The 18,945-nt window shown below is 47.9% G+C and overlaps 2 protein-coding genes across 2 annotated transcripts; one reads left to right on the top strand and one right to left on the bottom strand.

The window, feature by feature from the left end:
* The first annotated feature begins 462 nt into the window (after positions 1-462).
* tm2d3 (TM2 domain containing 3) lies at positions 463-5,296 on the top strand. Its single transcript, XM_076047057.1, has 6 exons — positions 463-660; positions 1,161-1,256; positions 2,350-2,510; positions 3,115-3,289; positions 3,844-3,919; positions 4,045-5,296. The coding sequence occupies exons 1-6, from the start codon at positions 501-503 to the stop codon at positions 4,208-4,210; spliced, it is 834 nt and encodes a 277-aa protein (XP_075903172.1). The 5' UTR covers positions 463-500; the 3' UTR covers positions 4,211-5,296.
* Positions 5,297-8,406: 3,110 nt separating this feature from the next.
* Positions 8,407-14,910, bottom strand: larp6a (La ribonucleoprotein 6, translational regulator a). The gene is made up of 3 exons (XM_076047197.1): positions 13,822-14,910; positions 11,413-11,611; positions 8,407-10,113 (listed from the first exon to the last, which is right to left on the bottom strand). Exons 1-3 carry the CDS (start codon positions 14,667-14,669, stop codon positions 8,971-8,973), a joined length of 2,190 nt encoding a protein of 729 aa, XP_075903312.1. The 5' UTR covers positions 14,670-14,910; the 3' UTR covers positions 8,407-8,970.
* Between the last annotated feature and the right edge of the window lie 4,035 nt (positions 14,911-18,945).

Below are 18,945 nucleotides of genomic sequence, written 5' to 3'. Positions count from 1 at the left end.
AAGAACAGACAAACTAATGATTATTTTTAAAATGATATTCATTGAAGTTCATAATTCTTATGTCAAGCGGTATTTGTGCTGTGGGCGTGGTCAGATGAAAACCAGGAAATTCCGACATCCACGCGCCTACCCCATATGATACTGATGATGCATTCACTAAAGATGGAAAATAGATTATCACTCTTACTTCTCTCCTTACTTCGTTTGGATAGTGACGCGACGTCACAGTAGTGGAAATATTTTAGAGGGGGTTTCTATCATTAATATCATGCATTTAAAAAAAATAAAAAAAAATAAAATATAATTGTAGTATAGAAGTGTATTTAACTATTTACCTCTCCGTCTTGCAAGTGAAATTACAAATTGTTCGATGAAAATATACGCTAATTGACCAGGAGCAGTTAAAATGTTTTTGTTTGTTTTTTTTAAGTCTGAAATAGGTTGAATTTATGTTCCAAAAGGCGATTCCAAAACCGCGAACTTTCGCTTTGGCGCCGTCGATGCTGGTGTTTCCCATTGGCCTTAAAGGCCTCTTTGGAAGCTCCTCTGCAACAATGGCTCCGAGCTGTGAGCTCTGGAGACCGGACAGGGGACGGTGCTTCAAAACCTTTGGGATTGTCACCGTCTTGTTAATGGACCTGGTCCTCCAGTGTGTCAACGGTATGGTTTAGGCGTAACTCAAGTAAAATGTGAGCCGGATTGACTCAGGAATGCGCAGGGAGGGTTTTACTGCTCGGCTCCATTGCTTCCTGCCCTCCCTGTATTAGCATTGAGAGGTTAGCCTTCGAGCTAGCTACTGGCTAACAACGATAACAGTGAGTCGCGCAGATTGAGCAGCTGTCATTCTCACACAGGGAGGAGGACAATGTCTCCTGTTTGATGGATTTTTCCGATATGAGCGGCATTGTGCTGTCTGCTCCTGCTCTCTTCAAACAGCCAACCGATTGTCTGATCGAACAGACTCAGCCGATTGATTAGTTTATTGGTAGAAACGTGACGTTATTGCTCTGTTCCGGCCCGTTCGAGGTCGTCTGACGTGTTAGCGTGTAATGTTGTTTTCAAAAGTCGTTTGGCAAATAACGATACAACTTGCAAAGTACCTTTCATTACAGGCTGCAGAGAGTCGTGTGTCATATTTGTCGTGTGTTTTGTGTTGTCAGGCTACTTGAGTTCCCCCCATGTTGGCCAGGAGCGTCCTCACACCCGAGATGCTCCGCACGGCCCTGTCATCACCAGCCCGGTGGTCCCAGCCTCAGGTCAGCGACCACCAAGTCATAACTAAAGGTTTATGTTTGATAAATATATGCAGGTACTACCCGAAAAATTAGAATATCAAGTAAAAGTTGTTTTATGTTGGCAATTTAACATAAAAGATGAAGAGCAAAAACTTTTATTGAGCCATTCCACGCAAATTGACATCTCAAGCAGTTCCTTGTTGTAACTTTGCTGATGAAGATTTTCAGCTTATTAAAACCACAAACCCACAAACTCAGAAAATTAGAATACCGTGAAAAAGCTTCAGTTTTGTAGCTTCAAAGAGTCCAAAGAATCCAAAACACCTGCAAAAGGTTCCTGAGCCTTGAACAAGTCTGTCTTGGGTCGGCTTGGAAGAGTTCACACATGGGGAAATCTCCTCAGGAGATTCTAATGTTCTGGGTAGTACTGTATGTAAGGACTCAAGTGAAACTCTTTTCCACGGTTTTGAAATAAGCCACACTACGCGTCCTTCTAATTTTCTTCAGGGGTCTCATGAAGAAAGTCGCTCATGTTCATATTTCATCCAATCACAGATGTAGTGGCATGTTTAATCACACAAAAACACTATAGATATTAAAAAAACAACAACCTTGCATTATTAGCCCTGCAAAAGACAGGACAAAGTATGCATCGAAATCTTGATTTAGCTTCCTGTCAAATGTTTGCTCTCTGTGATGAGATGACAAGCAGCAGGTCTACGAAGGCAGAACAACCACCTGGCTGTGCGAAGTTAGCGGTGACCTTGTGACACATCTCTCTTGTTTGCTCTGTATAAACAAAACCAAACAAAATCAGTAAGGAGTAGACTGTCTACTCACATCTGGGGCATTTCCTTGAGAGACTGGAGACATAATATATATTCTAAAAAAAACATCAATAAAGAGAATTTTGCATACTCTGGGCCCTATTCAGACATTATTATTATTATTTTTACTGTTTCAGAAAAACAGAAGCAGTTCTCCGTTGCATAGCTTTGCATATAAACATGACGAGGCCAGCTGTGCTCCGACCCAGTCGACCCCCTCAGCTCGATTGCTGTAATCAGGAACTGGAAGGACCGACGGCTCACCTTTGTTTTCTACTGTTTTGCAGTGTCTCCTGCAGATGACGAGGGCTACGCTGCCAAGTGTCCCAGCGGGGGGTTGTGTAGCCGCTTGCCTGCTGATTGCATTCACTGCAGTTACCATCACAACTGCACATACAAGAAACCAGCTACCTTCACTTGCAGGCCAAAAACTGGGGTTCATTGTATAGTGAGTACCATTAATTTATTTTTTCCTAACCATTTATTGCTCCTTGACCAGTGTACATATAGTACACACACTATCAGTGTGGATGCACCTGCTTCTTCTTTATCTTGACTACTTTCTACACTCAGTGGCAAATAATGCACTAATGGTTTCTGCAGTCTTGCTTATTGCTGCTTTGAACGTCTTTTGCACATCGGCCTTGTTTGTTTGTTGTACATTAGATTGATTTGAGTGTTTTTGTATCTACTGTAACTACTGTATAGCTTATTTTTTGTACTGTTTATTAAGTGCTGCAACAGTGTAGTTTCCCAATCTTGGATCATTGAAGTGTATCTATCTATCTGTCTGCTGTCTGCTGTCTGTCTGTCTGTCTGTCTGTCTGTCAAGGAGCAGTTGGAACATTGTGCCTTTTAAAATAGCTGATGAGCGTGCAATTATGTAAACAACCATATTCCCTGACAGTAGTCACCTCAATGGATGCCTGTCTGTGGCTGATGATGATGATGATGATGATGATGATGATGATGATGATGACGACGATGCTGCTGCAGTGTTTTGGTTTTGCTTCCGTCTCTTTCATGACGACCCACATTGGCCTGTTTTGCAGGAGGAGTCGGGCCAGCAGGAAAGCGGCTTCTCTCTCTCCATCCCGTGTCAGTTCTGCTGGCAGCTGGACCCGTCCCAGTACCGCTGCTCTAACTCTACCAACTGTATGACGGTGTCCTGTCCGCGCAAGCGCTACAACGCCACCTGCGATGTGTTGGACCATGTACATTGTTTAGGTATGACCCGCTTCTCCTGCTTTGTGACAGTGTGGACTTCAGGCGCGAGTCGTCGCACTTGTTGTTGAAAAAGAGTGTTGAAGTTGTTCCTCATTTTTCAAAGATTAGCATTTAGCAGCACTAGTGCAGTGCTCATAGTAAGCGTGAATGTTTTAGCTGCTTTTTTCCAGTAGAGATTTGGTCTAGAATGACACATTTTGGAATCATGTAGTCTGTGCACTGTTCAGGTGTAGCAGATGAGCGCGCAGGCCGCATTGTTCCGTAACTGTGGACTTCCATGCAGATTTTTCACATACCAGAGAAGTATTTTTAGAAGACGCTTCTATCTTTAGCTGACAATTTGCTGTCAGTCAGTTACAATGAAGAACTTGACTGACTTTGTTATACACTTGTGTTTTATACATGCTACATGCCCCCCCCCCTTCCCCGAATGAACATCAGTAAATTTTTCTTGAACTTCATGATAAATGTGATTCTGTTGTCTATGGAACAAATTATGACTGGAGGATTTGACACCTCTAGTATTTCACATTTGTTTTGGTGTTTCTTCGCAGGCAAAAGACGATTCCAGAAGCGTTTGTTCTGTAACTGGACCGGCGGTTACAAGTGGTCGACAGCGTTGGCACTCAGGTGAGAGTTTGGACGAGCGCCGACGCTAAGGAGGACTTGCAGGGATGCTCTACAACAAGTTGTGCGCTTCTTTTTTTTTTTTTTTTGTGCCCCTCGCATGTTTGACGCCCGCTTTCTCTCCACAGCATCACGCTGGGCGGCTTTGGAGCCGACCGGTTTTATCTGGGCCAGTGGAGAGAAGGTCTGGGCAAACTGTTCAGCTTCGGAGGCCTGGGCATCTGGACTCTGATAGACGTCCTCCTCATAGGGGTGGGCTACGTGGGGCCTGCTGACGGCTCCCTCTACATCTGAGGCGGCGCTGTGGAGACGTGCCTGGCCGGCGGTTTGTGCGCCCTCTTCTGCTTCACACCGCTTTCCCCTCTCTTAATATCTGAGATCTGAGATGCCGTGTTCTTAGCACGTTTGCCCGCCTGAGCTCGGTGCGCAACACATCCTCATCCCATCTGCTCGGCAAAGAAGTGTTTTCCTTATTACAGCTTTGACGTCTCTGCCCACACAACCATCCTGTCCCTGCCGTCGGTGTTAAGAATCTGCACAAGGAGCTGTGCGGGGGTCGGGGAAGCGGGCAATCACGTCTTAAGTGGCGTCTCGACACGGCCATGCTGATGTATAGTTAGCGTCGGTTTCCTGCCGCGCGTCGCGTTCACCTCGGAGCCGTGTTGTGCTTCTCTCGTGTTGCTAGCAAACGCGCCTGCAGGGTTTTAATGCTAACCGTGGCTACAGGGATATTTATGATTCCAAGAGGAACACTAAGAACGGCCAAGACTCACAAATATGAAGAAAAAAATAGAAAGGAATATAGTCCTCCTTTGAGGTGAAGCCAATAGTTTTTAACCTTCTCGACACTGAGTCAGCAGAACAGGCCACAAGTGGAGCAGCAGCAGCAGCAGCGTCATCCAGAGGAGGGCCAGATGACTGAATCTGTGCCTCAAATCAAACAGGCTCGCTGCTGACGCCCTACAAGTTGTATAAATTGTTACGCAAGACCTACTTGAAACCTACAATGAGAATGGCTGGGTTATGTTTTTTTTCATCCCCTGCAATAACGTGCACTCAAATATTTGGAGAATGCAGATATCTTAAGTTTGTTTACGATTGTATATTGTAAAAATGCGACAAACTGTGTTGCACATGCAAACTGCAGTAGCTCGTGGATCTTTTTTTTTTTTTTGGTCTTGTTTGCTGCTCTCATTCTTTACATTGTAAAAAGAACACCTGCTAAAACTAAGTTTGCTCAAAAGTGTGGCACCAACGCAGTCACCCTGTATGTAAATATGTCTCTGTTTTGACGGTCATGTCACTTAAATCTGTTGGAATGGTGTAAATGAATTATTTTTTAAGTTATGAAAATAAAATTGTGGAAGAAGAGTGTTTTCTGTATTCGCAGTGTCACTGTGAGATTTACTGGCTCTATTGCGCAAAACTGGTGTCGCAACAAAAGCGGAAGGTCGCAGGAGGCATTACAAAGAGTCCACAAGCTGTCCCGTTCAGAGATGTCTTTTGTCAGTGAGGTCGTTCAAGCCAAGATAATGCAACACAGTCGGTGCAACAACAACAAAAATCTGAATCTTTCGTATTTATTTAAGAGTTGCCATCAATTGTACAAAATAGCTATCTAGCTATCTAGCTAGCTAGGTGAAGGATGGTGGTTGAAGACCAGAGTGAGGAGCTTCATGACTTTTGAGAACAGCACCACTGTATTTTTAATAGATACAACTGCACTTGTTGCGTAATACAATGTCGGAGGCGTTGATGGGGGGGTGGGGGAGGGTGTTCTCTCTAGTAACTTCTGGAATCTTTGTGTCGACTCTTTTGATTGGCTGCTCCCTTGGTGTGGCGTAAGTTCACTCCACCCTGATTTGAGTTCCTCAAAGTTTGATGCCGCCCACTGGCACTCGGGGGGCCTCTGCAGTTCCTTCCCACAGACTGATGCAAGTGTTTGACATGCACATGTGGAATACAGCCTGCGAGAGGCTCTGCATCTTTTCTCTCTGTCCACCTCGCACCTTTTGGAAGCTTGAAATTCAAACAAGTGCTTCAAAGCTAGTCCATGCATGAGTTTACGGCACAAACTGTCCCAACATGACATCCGTTGGAATGAATCATGCAGGGCTGCTATAAACAAAAAAAAAAAAAGATTAACTTTGGCCGTCAGCTTCAGTCACCTGTGAACGAGCATGATATTTCCCATGTCACAGGCAAATGCATGTTTGTGATGTAACTATTATTTACAGCCGTTTGAACACGTACGGTTCATTATACGGAGCTGCGGTGAGGGACTATTTAAATAAAGAGCTGCACACGGAATGACATGGCATTATGAACACCTACACTCCAGGTCCCAAACAAAGCTGCTGTAATCAGAGGATGGCATTTTCTGTTTGGGAAAATGATGTCTGGGGGAAATGATGTGAAACGACTTCATTTCATCACCGCGGCTGCAGTGAAATTATGGAACAATGACCAGAGGGGTAATTGAATTTGGGCTTCTTTTATTTCCGTTTTTTTTTTTTTTTTTTTTTTTTTTTGTAAATGATGAAACCATCACTAATTGTGGGTGCTTATTAAATTCTTTTCACGAGACTAATGGACTCATTTTAAGGCATTTATGCTCGGGTGCGCTGAGGGATCTCGGCGTTATCTATCAAAATGTGACGTCAATGCAAAATGACAAACTTCCCCATTTTGCGAATGGAGCACAAAAGTTTATCCATCCGTGGCTGACACAATCCCACGCAGCTGCGTCGCTGCTCGTGAGTTCTGGGGGCGTCGGTTCTGATCTTAAGCAGCTGGGACCGCCCAACAGAGCGTGCGATGCTCTTGAAACACAAGAGACAAAACCATAACAACAAGTGGTTAAAAAAAAAAAGAAAAAGAAAAAGTGCGTTGCTAACGAACGCATTCTAAAGTCTATAGCCACTCTGTGTGTCGCTCGCTCGCTCGCTCGCGCTGCACTCTGCTCCCCTTCACCTGCGTGGTTGCATGAAATGCATTTATAAAACAGCGCATGGGCAGAACGGACGCTTCAGCCACTTGTATGCTGCAAAACAAACACTAATTAGCAGAGTGAACCGATGCGGGGATAAAACACGCTGCACCCTAAAGTATAAACGGCGAGCCGCTATTGGACGACAACCGCTGCCTTAGCCGGGGTTCAACTTCAAGTCGTGTTCTTTCATCCAGCGCACGGACACGAGCGAAAAGAGACAACCTGGCCTTTGAAAGGAACTCTGCCAGACATCACCTGAGGTAGCTGGCGTCTTCCCGGTGACGCGTTTGCCAAAAGGTTGAGAAGGTTCGAGAGGAATGCTGTTGCAGCAGCCTTAGATTTGCTGCACTTCAGTTCATACTTCAAACAACATCAATTAAAAAAAAAAAAAAAATCTGCAACAGTTTATAAAAAGCTAAAATTAAGACTACAACATTGTGAGCATAGAGACGGAAATAATGCGTCTGAAAAACAGCACGAGCCAGAAAATCAAATCCCGGCTGGCATGACAGAGTTCTGGGTTTGATGGACCAGAGCCAAGTCGGTTCAGATTGGATCTCTTCAGTCTGATACAGGACGACTCTACTCGACCAGCTGGTGGTTGGCTGCCTGGCACAGGCGCATTACCGCACCTCTTGCCTGGCTGGCTGGAGTAAACTAGTCAACCCACTAATCCGTTTGTTTTCTAATGGCAAGGAGCCACAGAGGCCAAAGGAGGCGCTGTTGAGTTGGCGAGAAAGATGAGCGAGGAGAGGGAAGGAAGAGAGCCGACAGGGACGTTCTCACGCTGGCTGGTGCCAGGTGGGCGACCAGAGTTATACATAGTCCACGACCGGCATGAAAAAAATAACTTGACTGAGTCATTGCACAAGTTGTCTCATGTTACTGGACAATAATAATACTTTTGTTTGTTTGCTACCAAAACAGCAACGTGAACTTCAGCTCCGACTGTTGGTCGTCGATGAGCTGCGTCGACCTTTCTGCCAGTCGAGAAGATCTACAGGTGAGTGCCACTCAAGACTCACAGACAAACACGATGTCCATGTCACAGTTTCAAAATAAGAGTCAAAGTTCCTTGAATGCTCTGCTGTGTGAGGGAGACTCCAGTGAGAAAATCCCACAAGTCGGTGTCATTTCAGTCTACAATTAGAAAATAGTGATCCCGCGACATCAGCTCAACCAAAGTGTGTCACAAACAAAGGGAAGTCGGGCCAAATGCAATTTTTTTTTTTTAGTGATTTATTTGTACAATAGGAGTCACACTGTACAAATACCCCAGCTCAGATTAACATTTAACCTGCCAGACCTGATTTTTCAAACCTTACTGTGAGCTTAGAATGACAAAAACAAATGACAAATAGCGAGTAGGAACATAAAAATAAAGCTTAAAAAAATAAATAAAGCAGCTCTACCTGCAGGGCTCACGGAAACCCCTCCAAACTAAGTGCCAATGTACTCAAAAATTAAAAAAGGAAACTAAAAAAATGTCACGTCCGAGCTGTCAAAACCTTTATGGCAGTGGGACAATGATGTTCAGTTCAAAGGATTTATAAAAAGAAAAAAAAGAAGAAAGAACTCACAGAAGACAAAATACAGACAAGGCATGTGCTCCATGTGCCTATGCCACATACACATTTATACATCATCCACATATGATGTGAGCTTTTACACGCAAGACAAAGGACACTTTGATTTTAAAAAAAAGAAGACGAAAGAATCACTGGAATTTCATCTCTGACCCGCAATTTCAGACAGCAATGATGGTGACATGATCCATTCTTTTCAAAGAAACATGAATATACATCACTTAAATTCCCTTTAGTAAATCACTAACGTTACCATAGTAACTCAAAACATTTTATAAAAATATAACAAAGACTGGGAACTGATGCACTCAACAAAAATATACCTATGCAGTCTCAAATAAGCAAGTTGGGGCTGAGCGACACGGCCAAGGGAAGCTCACATTTCAAATCTAGCATCTTTTTTTCATATTTTTTTTTTCCTCTCTTTTCCCTGCGGGGGGGAGGGGGAGTGAGGAACGCACCCACCCCTCCGCCAATCAAGTCTGAGTGGCGGCGCTCTTCCCCCTCTCGCCGAGGGCCACGCAGTGGAAGCCCCGCGTGCCGTCGGGGCCCCGTGGCAGCCGCACCACGCCCGGCGGCAGCCCGTCGGCGTTCTGGATCTTGCGTGCGAGCATGGGGCTGCCCACCGGGCTGCTCTCCTGCGACGCCACCTGCTTCCGCCGCTGCACCCAGGGGCTGCCGGACGGCGTGAGGCTGCTGTCCGACGAGTAGTCGGCCCAGCGGCGGCCCGGCTCGGGGCTCAGCCGCCCGTCGCCGGTGGCCAGCGGGGACTTGTGGGCGTGAGGGGACTTGCGCTGGGGGCAGGGGCTGGCCCGCGGGCTGGACCAGGGGCTGCTGCGGGGCGACAGGCCCGGGCTCAGGTGGTTGTTCTGGAAGGCGGCGCCCCCGCCCGCCGCCACCGCCGCCGCCGTGGTGGGGCTGAGCTTGTTGCACGACTGCGACTTGCGGGCCAGCCGGGGGGAGGCGGGGGTGCTCTCCGTGTCCGAGGAGCTGCAGGCCGAGTCGTCGCCGCCGTGGTACTGCAGCTCGCGCACGCGGCTGTTGAGCGAGCGGCTCTTGCGCATGAGGCTGTCCGGAGCGCCGGGTCTCTCCTTGGCCACCTTCTTCTTGGGCGGCTTGGTGCCGATCAGCACCACCTTCAGGCCCGCGGCGCTGGGATCGCCCCCGCCGCCCTCCTCGCAGCCCCCCACCGCCTCGTGGGCCTTCACCGCCGCCTCCACCTCCTCGAACTCCACGATGGCGCACTCCTCGGCGCCCAGCTGCGAGTAGCGGCCGCTCAGCCGCTTCAGGTCGGCCGGCAGGTCCTTGCCGGGCTTCAGGATTCGCACGGAGGAGATGGCGCCGTAGGTGCCGAACGCCTTCAGCAGCAGCTTCATCAGCTGCTCCTGCTGGGTGGCGCCGCCCTCGCCGGCGCCGCCGTTGTCCACGGCCAGCGCGGCGAGCTCGGGCCACCGCTGCAGGTCGCTCAGCAGCAGCATGCGGCTCGGCAGCGACTCGCTGGCGAAGACGGGCACGATGGACTTGCGCCGCACCTTGCGGCCCTCGTCGTTCAGCTCCAGAATCTTGGAGTGTTTCAGGGCGTAGGCCGTCGTTCTCCAGTCGCGAGTCAAGTGTTTCACCTGCCGAGAGACCGGGACTCGGGGTTAGGAGGTGGGGGCGGTGGGTGGATTTTACAACAACAACAACAACGAGAACAATCAGTGTGCAAAATACAGGGTGGTCCGGGGGGGGGTGGAATCGGACCGCCTGAAAGCCTCAAAACTAAATATTCAAAAGGCTAGAAAATATATATATCATTGTCACTAATGGCCACTAAAATGCCTTTAAGATTCTGGCTAATATTAATTTCATAAAAATAGTATTCACAATTTTTCTTTTGCCAAGTGGGGCCAACCGGCCATGAGTGTAACAATCGGTTAAAAATCACTCACAACTAATTTAATATTCAATTCATTCCATGGCTATTGCAGATGTTTTCATGCTGTGGTTCCAGTTTCCCTGTTTCTTCACATGGTTTCTCTGGGAGTTGGTGTCAGCAACCTCCATCCTACCGATCTCTTGACTGTTACGCAAGTTTAAAAAAAAAATCCCAAATATTCAAAGTATGAAAACAACTCATCCAGAAGCCCAGCCTAACAAAAAATAAATAAAAAAAAGAATGTGCGAGGTAGAACTCGTTTAACAAAGTCTTGGCGTGGCCTTGTTATGGTAGCACGTTGATCCATCTTGACAGACAGACAGACAGACAGACGCTGAAGCCATGGAGCCATCTTAGCTTTGACAGTCCATGTAGAGCCAAGGAAGACGGACAACAAGCTGATTTTACACTGCTTATCTTTTTTTAAAAGACTAAATCTCAAAGATATTTTTCATAAAACTTATTTTGCAGTGACAATCTTGGCTTACCTGGCAACCAATTCCATTCATACACAATGAATGAATGAATGAATGAATGAATGAATGAAGCCCTCAATAGGAATTCAGCAACAGACAAGACAGCAGTCAATTAAAATAGTTGTGAGTCTCTGTCCTACCGTAAACTCATCTTTACAATCAATGACTAGAAACTTCATGTAGAGCCGAACCAGCGATGCGTGCTCTGCCTTTTTACCAGTGATGCTCTCCGATCCACAGCAGCATTGCAGATAGCATTGTAATCAAGTTACCACATGCAAACTTCCTGCCTTCAGCGCCTCGCCGCGCAAGGTAAAATTAGCCTGCGAGCTGATATGAGAGGAGAGCATGAGCACAGGAACGACTGGTGACGCAAAGCCTGACTGCCTGAGCCTGAAGCGCCGCCACGTCCGGGTGACAGTGTGTTGTGTTGTGTTGTGTTGTGTTTGACAGACAGGTGCACAGCTGTTTTCCCAGAAAAAAACAAACAAAAAAAAAAAGTTGTGCGTCGGAGCAGCAGTTACCTTTTTGAATGAAGTGAGCAGCTTGACGCTGACAAATCCCAGTTTGTTGCGCCGGACGTGTTTGAGCAGGAAGGCGTCGTGCTCCAGGTTTTCGTCAGACAGGTAGTACTCAATCTGGGAGACCAGCTTCTGGATGAGTTCGGTGTCGGGGGGCTTCCAGCTCTCCTCCTCCAGCTCTCCTCCGCTGGTCCCTGCGCCGCTGTGTGCGAGGAACAACGGACATCGTCGCCATCAGCACAGTTTCACATCCCCGACGGCAAACAACAGAGCAGTTTGCCGCCCCCCCTCCCCCAACCTCTGCTGTTGCCCCTGCTTCTTCAACATGCTGTCAGCGCCACACAGGAAGAGACTCACACAGATCACACACACACACAGGGCTGCCAACATCATTGAGTCCCCACCACAAACCTAGCAGATCTCAACAGCACAGCCGCCGTACGCAGAGCAGAGTGCATTCTATGGCACACGACCTCAGTCACCCCTTCAAGCCACACTTCATGCTGCTCCCACCCAGTCACCGGTACAGAACAACAGCCTGGAAAAGGGTCAAATTCAGCAAAAGCTTCATGCCCAGTGCAATAACCGAGCTGAACAAAGCGGTGTGACACCGATGCAATGTGCTACATGTAAATGTGTGTGGCGAAAGGGTGTGTCTGTGACACCGCTGTGGTTTCAGTTGTATACTGTGTGTGTCTCTGTTTGAGGCTGGACGGAATGTGGAAACAAATTTACTGCAAAGGACAAATAAACCCATCTATCTATCCATCTATCCATCCATCCATCCATCCATCTCTCTATCCACCTGGCCGTGTGTCACCGCAGCCGTACAGCGGCCACGCCTCGGTGCCAGACCGTGACACCAGTGTCATCCCCGGCCCCGACACCACCCAGACCTCTCCATCTGAGGGAGGCAAAGTCACAGGCGCTGCCTCCCACACAGAATATGGCGAGGTCACAAAAATCTGCTTCATGCAATCCACAAGAACTGGCGGTGTGCTCGGCGCCTGGCTCTGGCTGGAGGGGTGCCAGTGGTGGTGGTGGTGGTGGTGGTGGTGGCCGCAGCGCCGCCTGATCCGCTCAGGTAAGTAGCTCCACCGGCTGGACTGAGAGGGGCTGAATGAAATTTTCGAGAATGACTCATCACCCCCTCCCACCCTCTCCCCCACCCTCACCTCCTCCTCCTCCTCCTCCTCCTCCCGCCACCGCCTGCTTCCCCTCAGCCACACACACACCCTCCAGTCTAGTTTTCCAGCCTGCTGACCTCACAGCTGGCAGGAGCCCCGCAGCTTTGGCGGCGCTGTGAATAATGAGAGCCGGACTTGGAGGATGCTTCTCTGTCAGCAATCACAAAAATACACAACTCTTTAAAATAACATCAATAAATACGCAATTACACAGACGGACTGAGCGTTAGCGGGGCGCTACAGTCAAATACTGCAGAGATTTTTTTTTTTTTTTTTTAAATAAACAACCTCCTGCTCCGCTGCCTGGCAAATTCTCAGCCCGTCCATCTCCACCGTGTCCCTGTGGTCGCCTTGAAAGCTTTCAGACGGTGTCTGATCACATCTGCTCCCACTGGACGGACGTGGTGGAAGTTTCAGGAGCAGTCGGGATGTGTGACCGGCCAGCGCCTGGACATGCGGGACTGGATGCAGCGATTGATGACCTCCGCTGGCATCCAGTCACTGACTCATTCTTTTACGCACGCAGCCCTGGGCACGCAACTTATAGGCCTTGGGGATAAAAATAGACTGTGTGACGTAGGGTGGAGTTAGATTAAAGTGGAGGTGCTATCCTTCATCCGCTCCTCCTCCTCCTCCTCCTCCTCTTCCTCCTCCCCCGAGGTGCATCTGCTTATACAGCAGCCACTCTGGCCCCACAGGTGGCGCAACAGTTCCCCCAGACATCCCACCCTGAGGAGGGGGGAGGGAAGGACAGGACTCCCAACTGGGCGCATTTGTGACGTCAGTTGTTGCCTCCTTGCTGTCACCCTGCCTGGGACTCGACACGTTCCGCTCGCACCGGATCACAGTCCGTCGACACAAGCGGCGTGGCCTCAGTTCAACAAAAACCACCGACACCATTGACACTCGCAACGCAACTTAACGCATAGAAGACAAAAGCCCCAAGCTGACGTCACGGGCGCCGCTAATAGGTTCCACTAACCTTGGACCCAAGCAGGACAACAGTTCAACGACCCTTTAAGCTTCATCGGAAGCCAGATTTGTGTGTGTGACGGAATGAATTGTAACCCACGGAGAAGGAAGAAGAAAAAATAATTCAGTCAAGTCCAACGAGGGGACTTGTAGTCATAGTTCGACCCTGCACTGTCGACGCCACGTGTTTGCGTCTGAATTAACGCAAACAGGCGGCCGGGGGTCGGTGGGAGGAAATGAACTGGGTCCGAACCTGGATTTGTCGTGTCTGCCGAGCTCGTCCTCGCTGCAGCTGCCGCCGAGGAAATCCAGGTGATTGGGCGAGCCCTCCTCGAGCTCCTCGTCCTCCGCCGCCTGGATGGCCACCGTGATCGTCACCGTCCCCATCTCCTGCGTGAGCGGATCCACGGTGATTACCTCATCGACGCACTGAGCCACCGCCGCCGCCGCCGCCGTCATCGCCGCCTTCGAGAAGGACAAGGGCGACGCATCCGAGGCGCGCTCCGCCGGGCTCAGGCTGGGGATGCCCACGGAGCCGCTCATGTTCCCCGGAGGAGGCGAGGCACCCGCTGCGATCCCTGCCTCGCACGCAGCCGCAGCCGCAGCGGCGGCAGCAGCAGCAGCAGCAGAAGCAGCAGAAGAGGAAGAAGAAGCGCCTCCCTGTGCCCCTTTAAGCCCGTTCACCTCGCAGACACACGGGGCGCGTAAAGCCGCTCCGCCAGTCTCCGGGCGCCCGAGATGTGTGAGAAGGACCCAAGGAGCTCCGAAGACGCGCTCCACGGCTCGCCAGAGACCCACGATCCACGTCCGTCCCAACGAGGGGCCGCGAAGAGGAGCTGCGGGTCCGGTAGCAGCCAGCGAGACGCAGCCTGTGCCTGGTGCGAGCGACGGGCTGGAGCCTCCTTGGGCTTCTAACGCGGCCACGGCTGCTACTTCCTCATATGTAAGAGGCTTTGTGCTCTTGAAACGAGCGCTGGGATTGGGCCGCGGCAGCGTCTCGTCGCCAACACCGCCAACCCACAGGCAGAGGCTGACACACAGCCAGGAGGGAGGCAGCAGGAAGGAGAGGCAACGCATGAAGGCGTTCACCAAGGCGTGCATACTTGATTTCTGCGATTATTTATTAGGAATATAATTTTTTCCCCCCCCGCACACTCAATTATTATTATTATTATTTTTTATTATTATTATTATTATTGTTGTTGTTATTTTTAAAACGCGCGCACAGACGCAGTGAGTTGTCTCTGGTCACCGAGGACACCCAGGACAACTTTTGCGTCGCAATAAGTAGGGGAGTAACTTCAGGTGCGTCTCACAAATTGGAACCTTGCCGTGCCTGGGCGGCCTGGGCGACCATCCCCCCCCCCTCCCCCCACCCACCCATTTTCCCCCACTCCCTCCACAGATTGATTCGCTCGGGCCAATTACACGCCCTGCACGGCCGCGTGGCACGTGTCAAGGCTTCTTTTACGACCTTTTCCTTTCCTTCGCGAGATTTTAAACGGTAGATGTCGCTCTGAATAGGCAGCGCCTATTTGACGGCCCGTGACTTTGATCCCAGAATCCTGACTTCCATGTTCGAATTGAAAGTAGCCTCAACAGGCTACTAACTAGCCATCGTTTCAAGGGTCCAGTGTGTGACAGGATTTTGACACGTCCCCCCCCCCCCCCCTCCACTATAAGATCAACAGTTGTATACGTTCATAAGCATTTATGAGTCTGTTGACTTGTCAGAAGGGCCATAATGTGCTGCCACCACCCAATGTGTGGATTAGCTCTTTCTACCTAGGTGTACGCTGGTTGTGTGAAATATCTTTAGAAGAGATTCCTTCAATACAAGAATACAAGGATCCATTCAGTTAGCCGGTGGAACTGGCATTTCAGTTACTGCCTCAAAACGCAAGAGGAACCTCCACCTCTCGGCAGCTGCCAGTAAAACTCATACAACAGTGCCGTGGTCCAAACCAAACGGCCAGAGTTTGAATCACTGTGTCTGAATACTGTTGCTAATCTTGTGTTTTTGTTTTCTCCGGCTGCTCGGCATCTCCACCGCAGGAGCAGCACGATGGCTGCCCACTGGTCTCCGAGGAGTGCATGAGTCAAACGCCGATAATAAACGTCAGTGTGGATTTGATAAATGTGACGACGCAGTACCTTTAACCTCTAAGTAGGGTTCTGGCCAGGAAAATATAATATTCTTTCGTTGAAAGCCAGGATTAGGGTGGGTGCAGTTGGGTGTGTTTGTGTGTGTGTGTGCGTGCGTGGGTGTGACACATTAACCAAGTGTATTTTTCTCATCTAGGTTTCTCATTTGAGTGGAAAACCTTACAAGGTCTCATGCCATCCTCATTTTTATAGATTTGCTTTCGTATCTCAGACTGTAATCTTTGCTTAAACTATTGCACAGAAAGAAAGCCAAGTGATCTCCAGAAAACAGCACGTTGAGCCCTTTGTTTACAGCCTCCTGCAAGCTAAATCTGAAGGTCTGATGGACCTTGAAGATGTTTGGGAAGTGGATAAAAACAAAGCAGCAGCCAGAGGTTCCTGGAGGTCTGAATGCTCAGCTGGCTGGCTGCTGTTACTAGGCCGTTTGAGGTATTAGTGCCTTTGTGACATTGCCAAAGGCTAATTTTCAACAGCCTTTTTCAAATCTTAAACACACTGTTTGAAAAGTAGAAGAAAGGCAAACAGTTCTTTTCAGTTCACTGACACACAAGTGACTATTGTTACAAAACATCCCCAAAGTCTTTCTTTTGCCAAACGGTCATGTGCTCTGAATCTCACTCTACAGTTTGCTGTCGGTGGGTTTATCGCTGTCAATATTTTCAGAGCAATCACCAAGATGGATGCGAGCTGATTTGTGAATAAATTGAGCTTTCCAAATAATCCAACATCGTAGCGTGTTGTTGGCCTCCATCCAAATAGCCCCGTGAAGCACCCACACCAATGTTGTTGGCTGTTGCCTGCCCTGCATAAAATATCTTTACTCCACTCGACTGGCAAGCCCTGGTCACAGCTGGTGGGCAGTCTGACTCATTCTCTGCACCACATGCCAACCAGCACTCCAGTTTGTGTACAATGCACGGTGGATGGGAGGTGGGGAATATAAGAAAGGAGGAGTGTGTGTGTGTTGCTGGGGGATGTGATGAGCTGCAACCACGCCATCTACCACATTAAACGCGTTTCCAATGTGAATGTAGAGATCCTCATTATTTCATGCGCCAGAGGCTAAACACGAGCTAGATAATCTTTGCTTTCATTCCTCAAACTTCTACAGCAGCTGTTTGCTCACTTCAGCAGCATGACAAGCCACATACCAAATATCCATCACTATATTGTTCAGTTTCTTTTTTTTTATTATCAATTCCCCAGAACCACTGGTTATTTTTCTTAACCAAACAACTAGACCAACCATACTTTTTTTTTTCATTTCATTATCACTGAGCTCTCTACCAGTACCTGAAACCAGTCAAATCTAAACCGCTAGTTATCACACCAGCTGGTTGTGCCTTTTTTGAAATGTCTATATTTTTTCTCTTTCACAAATTGAGACTGGTGTGTCTTAATTGGGAACCAAATTAACACAAAAATGATTTCCTTTTTTGATCTTTTGTATTGTTTCTGTTTTCAAAACAGTGCATCTAGACCCACTCAAAATGTATGCGTTTTAGTGAATGAAATGAAATTTGTTGAAAGTGATTTCAAAAATTTGCACATTATCCCTTGAAGTCAACCTCATTGTAGCCCAACATGGCAGCAAGTATACCAGGCTGTTATCTTTGGCAAAGGGAAGCATCCCTTGGCATGATGTCTGCTCTCCAACTATGTACGGCTTCAAATGCAACAGATCCGCCCAAAACCTCTTCATGCAAAGAGAGCCTCATGGTTATACAGCACATTCCAAGGTGTAAACCTACCCACTTACCTGCAACAATTGGTGAAGATTCTGTCAGTTATCAATGGGAGGAAAGTGTTCCCATGAGACTTGCAGTATGGACCAGTGACAAGATGATTGTTGTTTTTCAGTCACAAACGTTCTTCTGTCTTTGTCTTGGCAAAGCTGGATAGAAATGACTCTGTGTGGTCTGGCAGATGGAAGGGGCCATGACAACCAATCTGTTGAGCCCTTCCTTTGTGTGTGTGTGTGTGTGTGTGTGTGTTTTTTTTGTCTTACTCCTCATTGTCAAATACATGCTGAAATCCTGAAAGAAGATGTTTGCTAATATTATCTCTTGCAGCGATCAAACTGGGCACTGTGCTTGAATAAAAAAACAAAAACAAAATCAAAGTGAAACCAACGTGCCGCTGCAACAGTTTCTATGTGGATACTGGAGTGTTTGGCTTGGTTGTCATTATAACTACCAAACAATATTGAGTAAAGGCTCAGTAGATCTGGAAGAAGACGCAAATGAAAAAGCAACATGTTTTTGATGCCTATTCTGTGCTAAGTAAGATAACATCATGCATAGATGTAAAACTTACATAGAACCGGAATACAATACGGGCTGTCACACAACCGTTGATGATCTCCTCCCATTACATGTGTCAGGCTGCACTCCATGATTAGCCTGACAGGAACTGTGTGGGATGTCCCTCTGATGAATTTGAAATAGTGTTTTCTGAGCAGCCGTTTGTTACTGTCAAAGAAAACAAAGAGTCAAAATACACCATGCCATCTGGTTGGTCATCACTTGGTGTCATGTCGTTGTTCTCCAATTAGAGAGGCAGTATTTTTGATATTTATTTGGAGGAAAAAGCAGGTTAAAAGTAGTATCATCCATGATAAGATGTCTTCTGCCAGATTCTTTTCTTTAAACCCCGAAGCAACACCAGAAAATACAATTACTGCATTATTTACTATTTAGCATTGCATGGGGTACAGTATTTGGTGTGTGTGTGTGTGTGTGTGTGTGTGTGTGTGTGTGTGTGTGTGCGTGTGCGTGTGTGTACACGCGCGCACATGCAAGTATTTGTGTTGTGAGGAAATGCTGACAGCAGCCTCTGTTTGTTTTGCGAAGCTTCAACACGTGTTTACTCTTCAGTAGGCGTTTGCATACACGGTGATGTGTGATTGGCTGATGTTTGTCCTTGATTTGTTTAACGGGTGCCCCCGTCCCATTTACTCTCCAAAACCTTATAGACGGTACCAGGAAGGCCACACAAGGTGCACGTGCGTAATAAATCCTTGTCTGCAGAGAATGACACTGTAAAAAGATCAATAATATAAACCATCGGTGGTCAGTGTTTGTCTATATGTAAATATAGGAATCTTGGTCATATGAATTACATCTGATATTATATCCAATGAGATATGATGTTGCATGTTGTGTCGTAATAAGCCCCTTTACGCCAACCTGGTTAAACCACATTAATCAAT

The sequence above is a fragment of the Nelusetta ayraudi genome, unplaced genomic scaffold (genome assembly GCF_046127955.1).
Source record: "Nelusetta ayraudi isolate G7.1 ecotype Tasmania unplaced genomic scaffold, CSIRO-AGI_Nayr_v1 ptg000005l, whole genome shotgun sequence".
Taxonomy (NCBI): Eukaryota; Metazoa; Chordata; class Actinopteri; order Tetraodontiformes; family Monacanthidae; genus Nelusetta; species Nelusetta ayraudi.
This window is presented reverse-complemented; position numbering and strand designations above follow the sequence as displayed.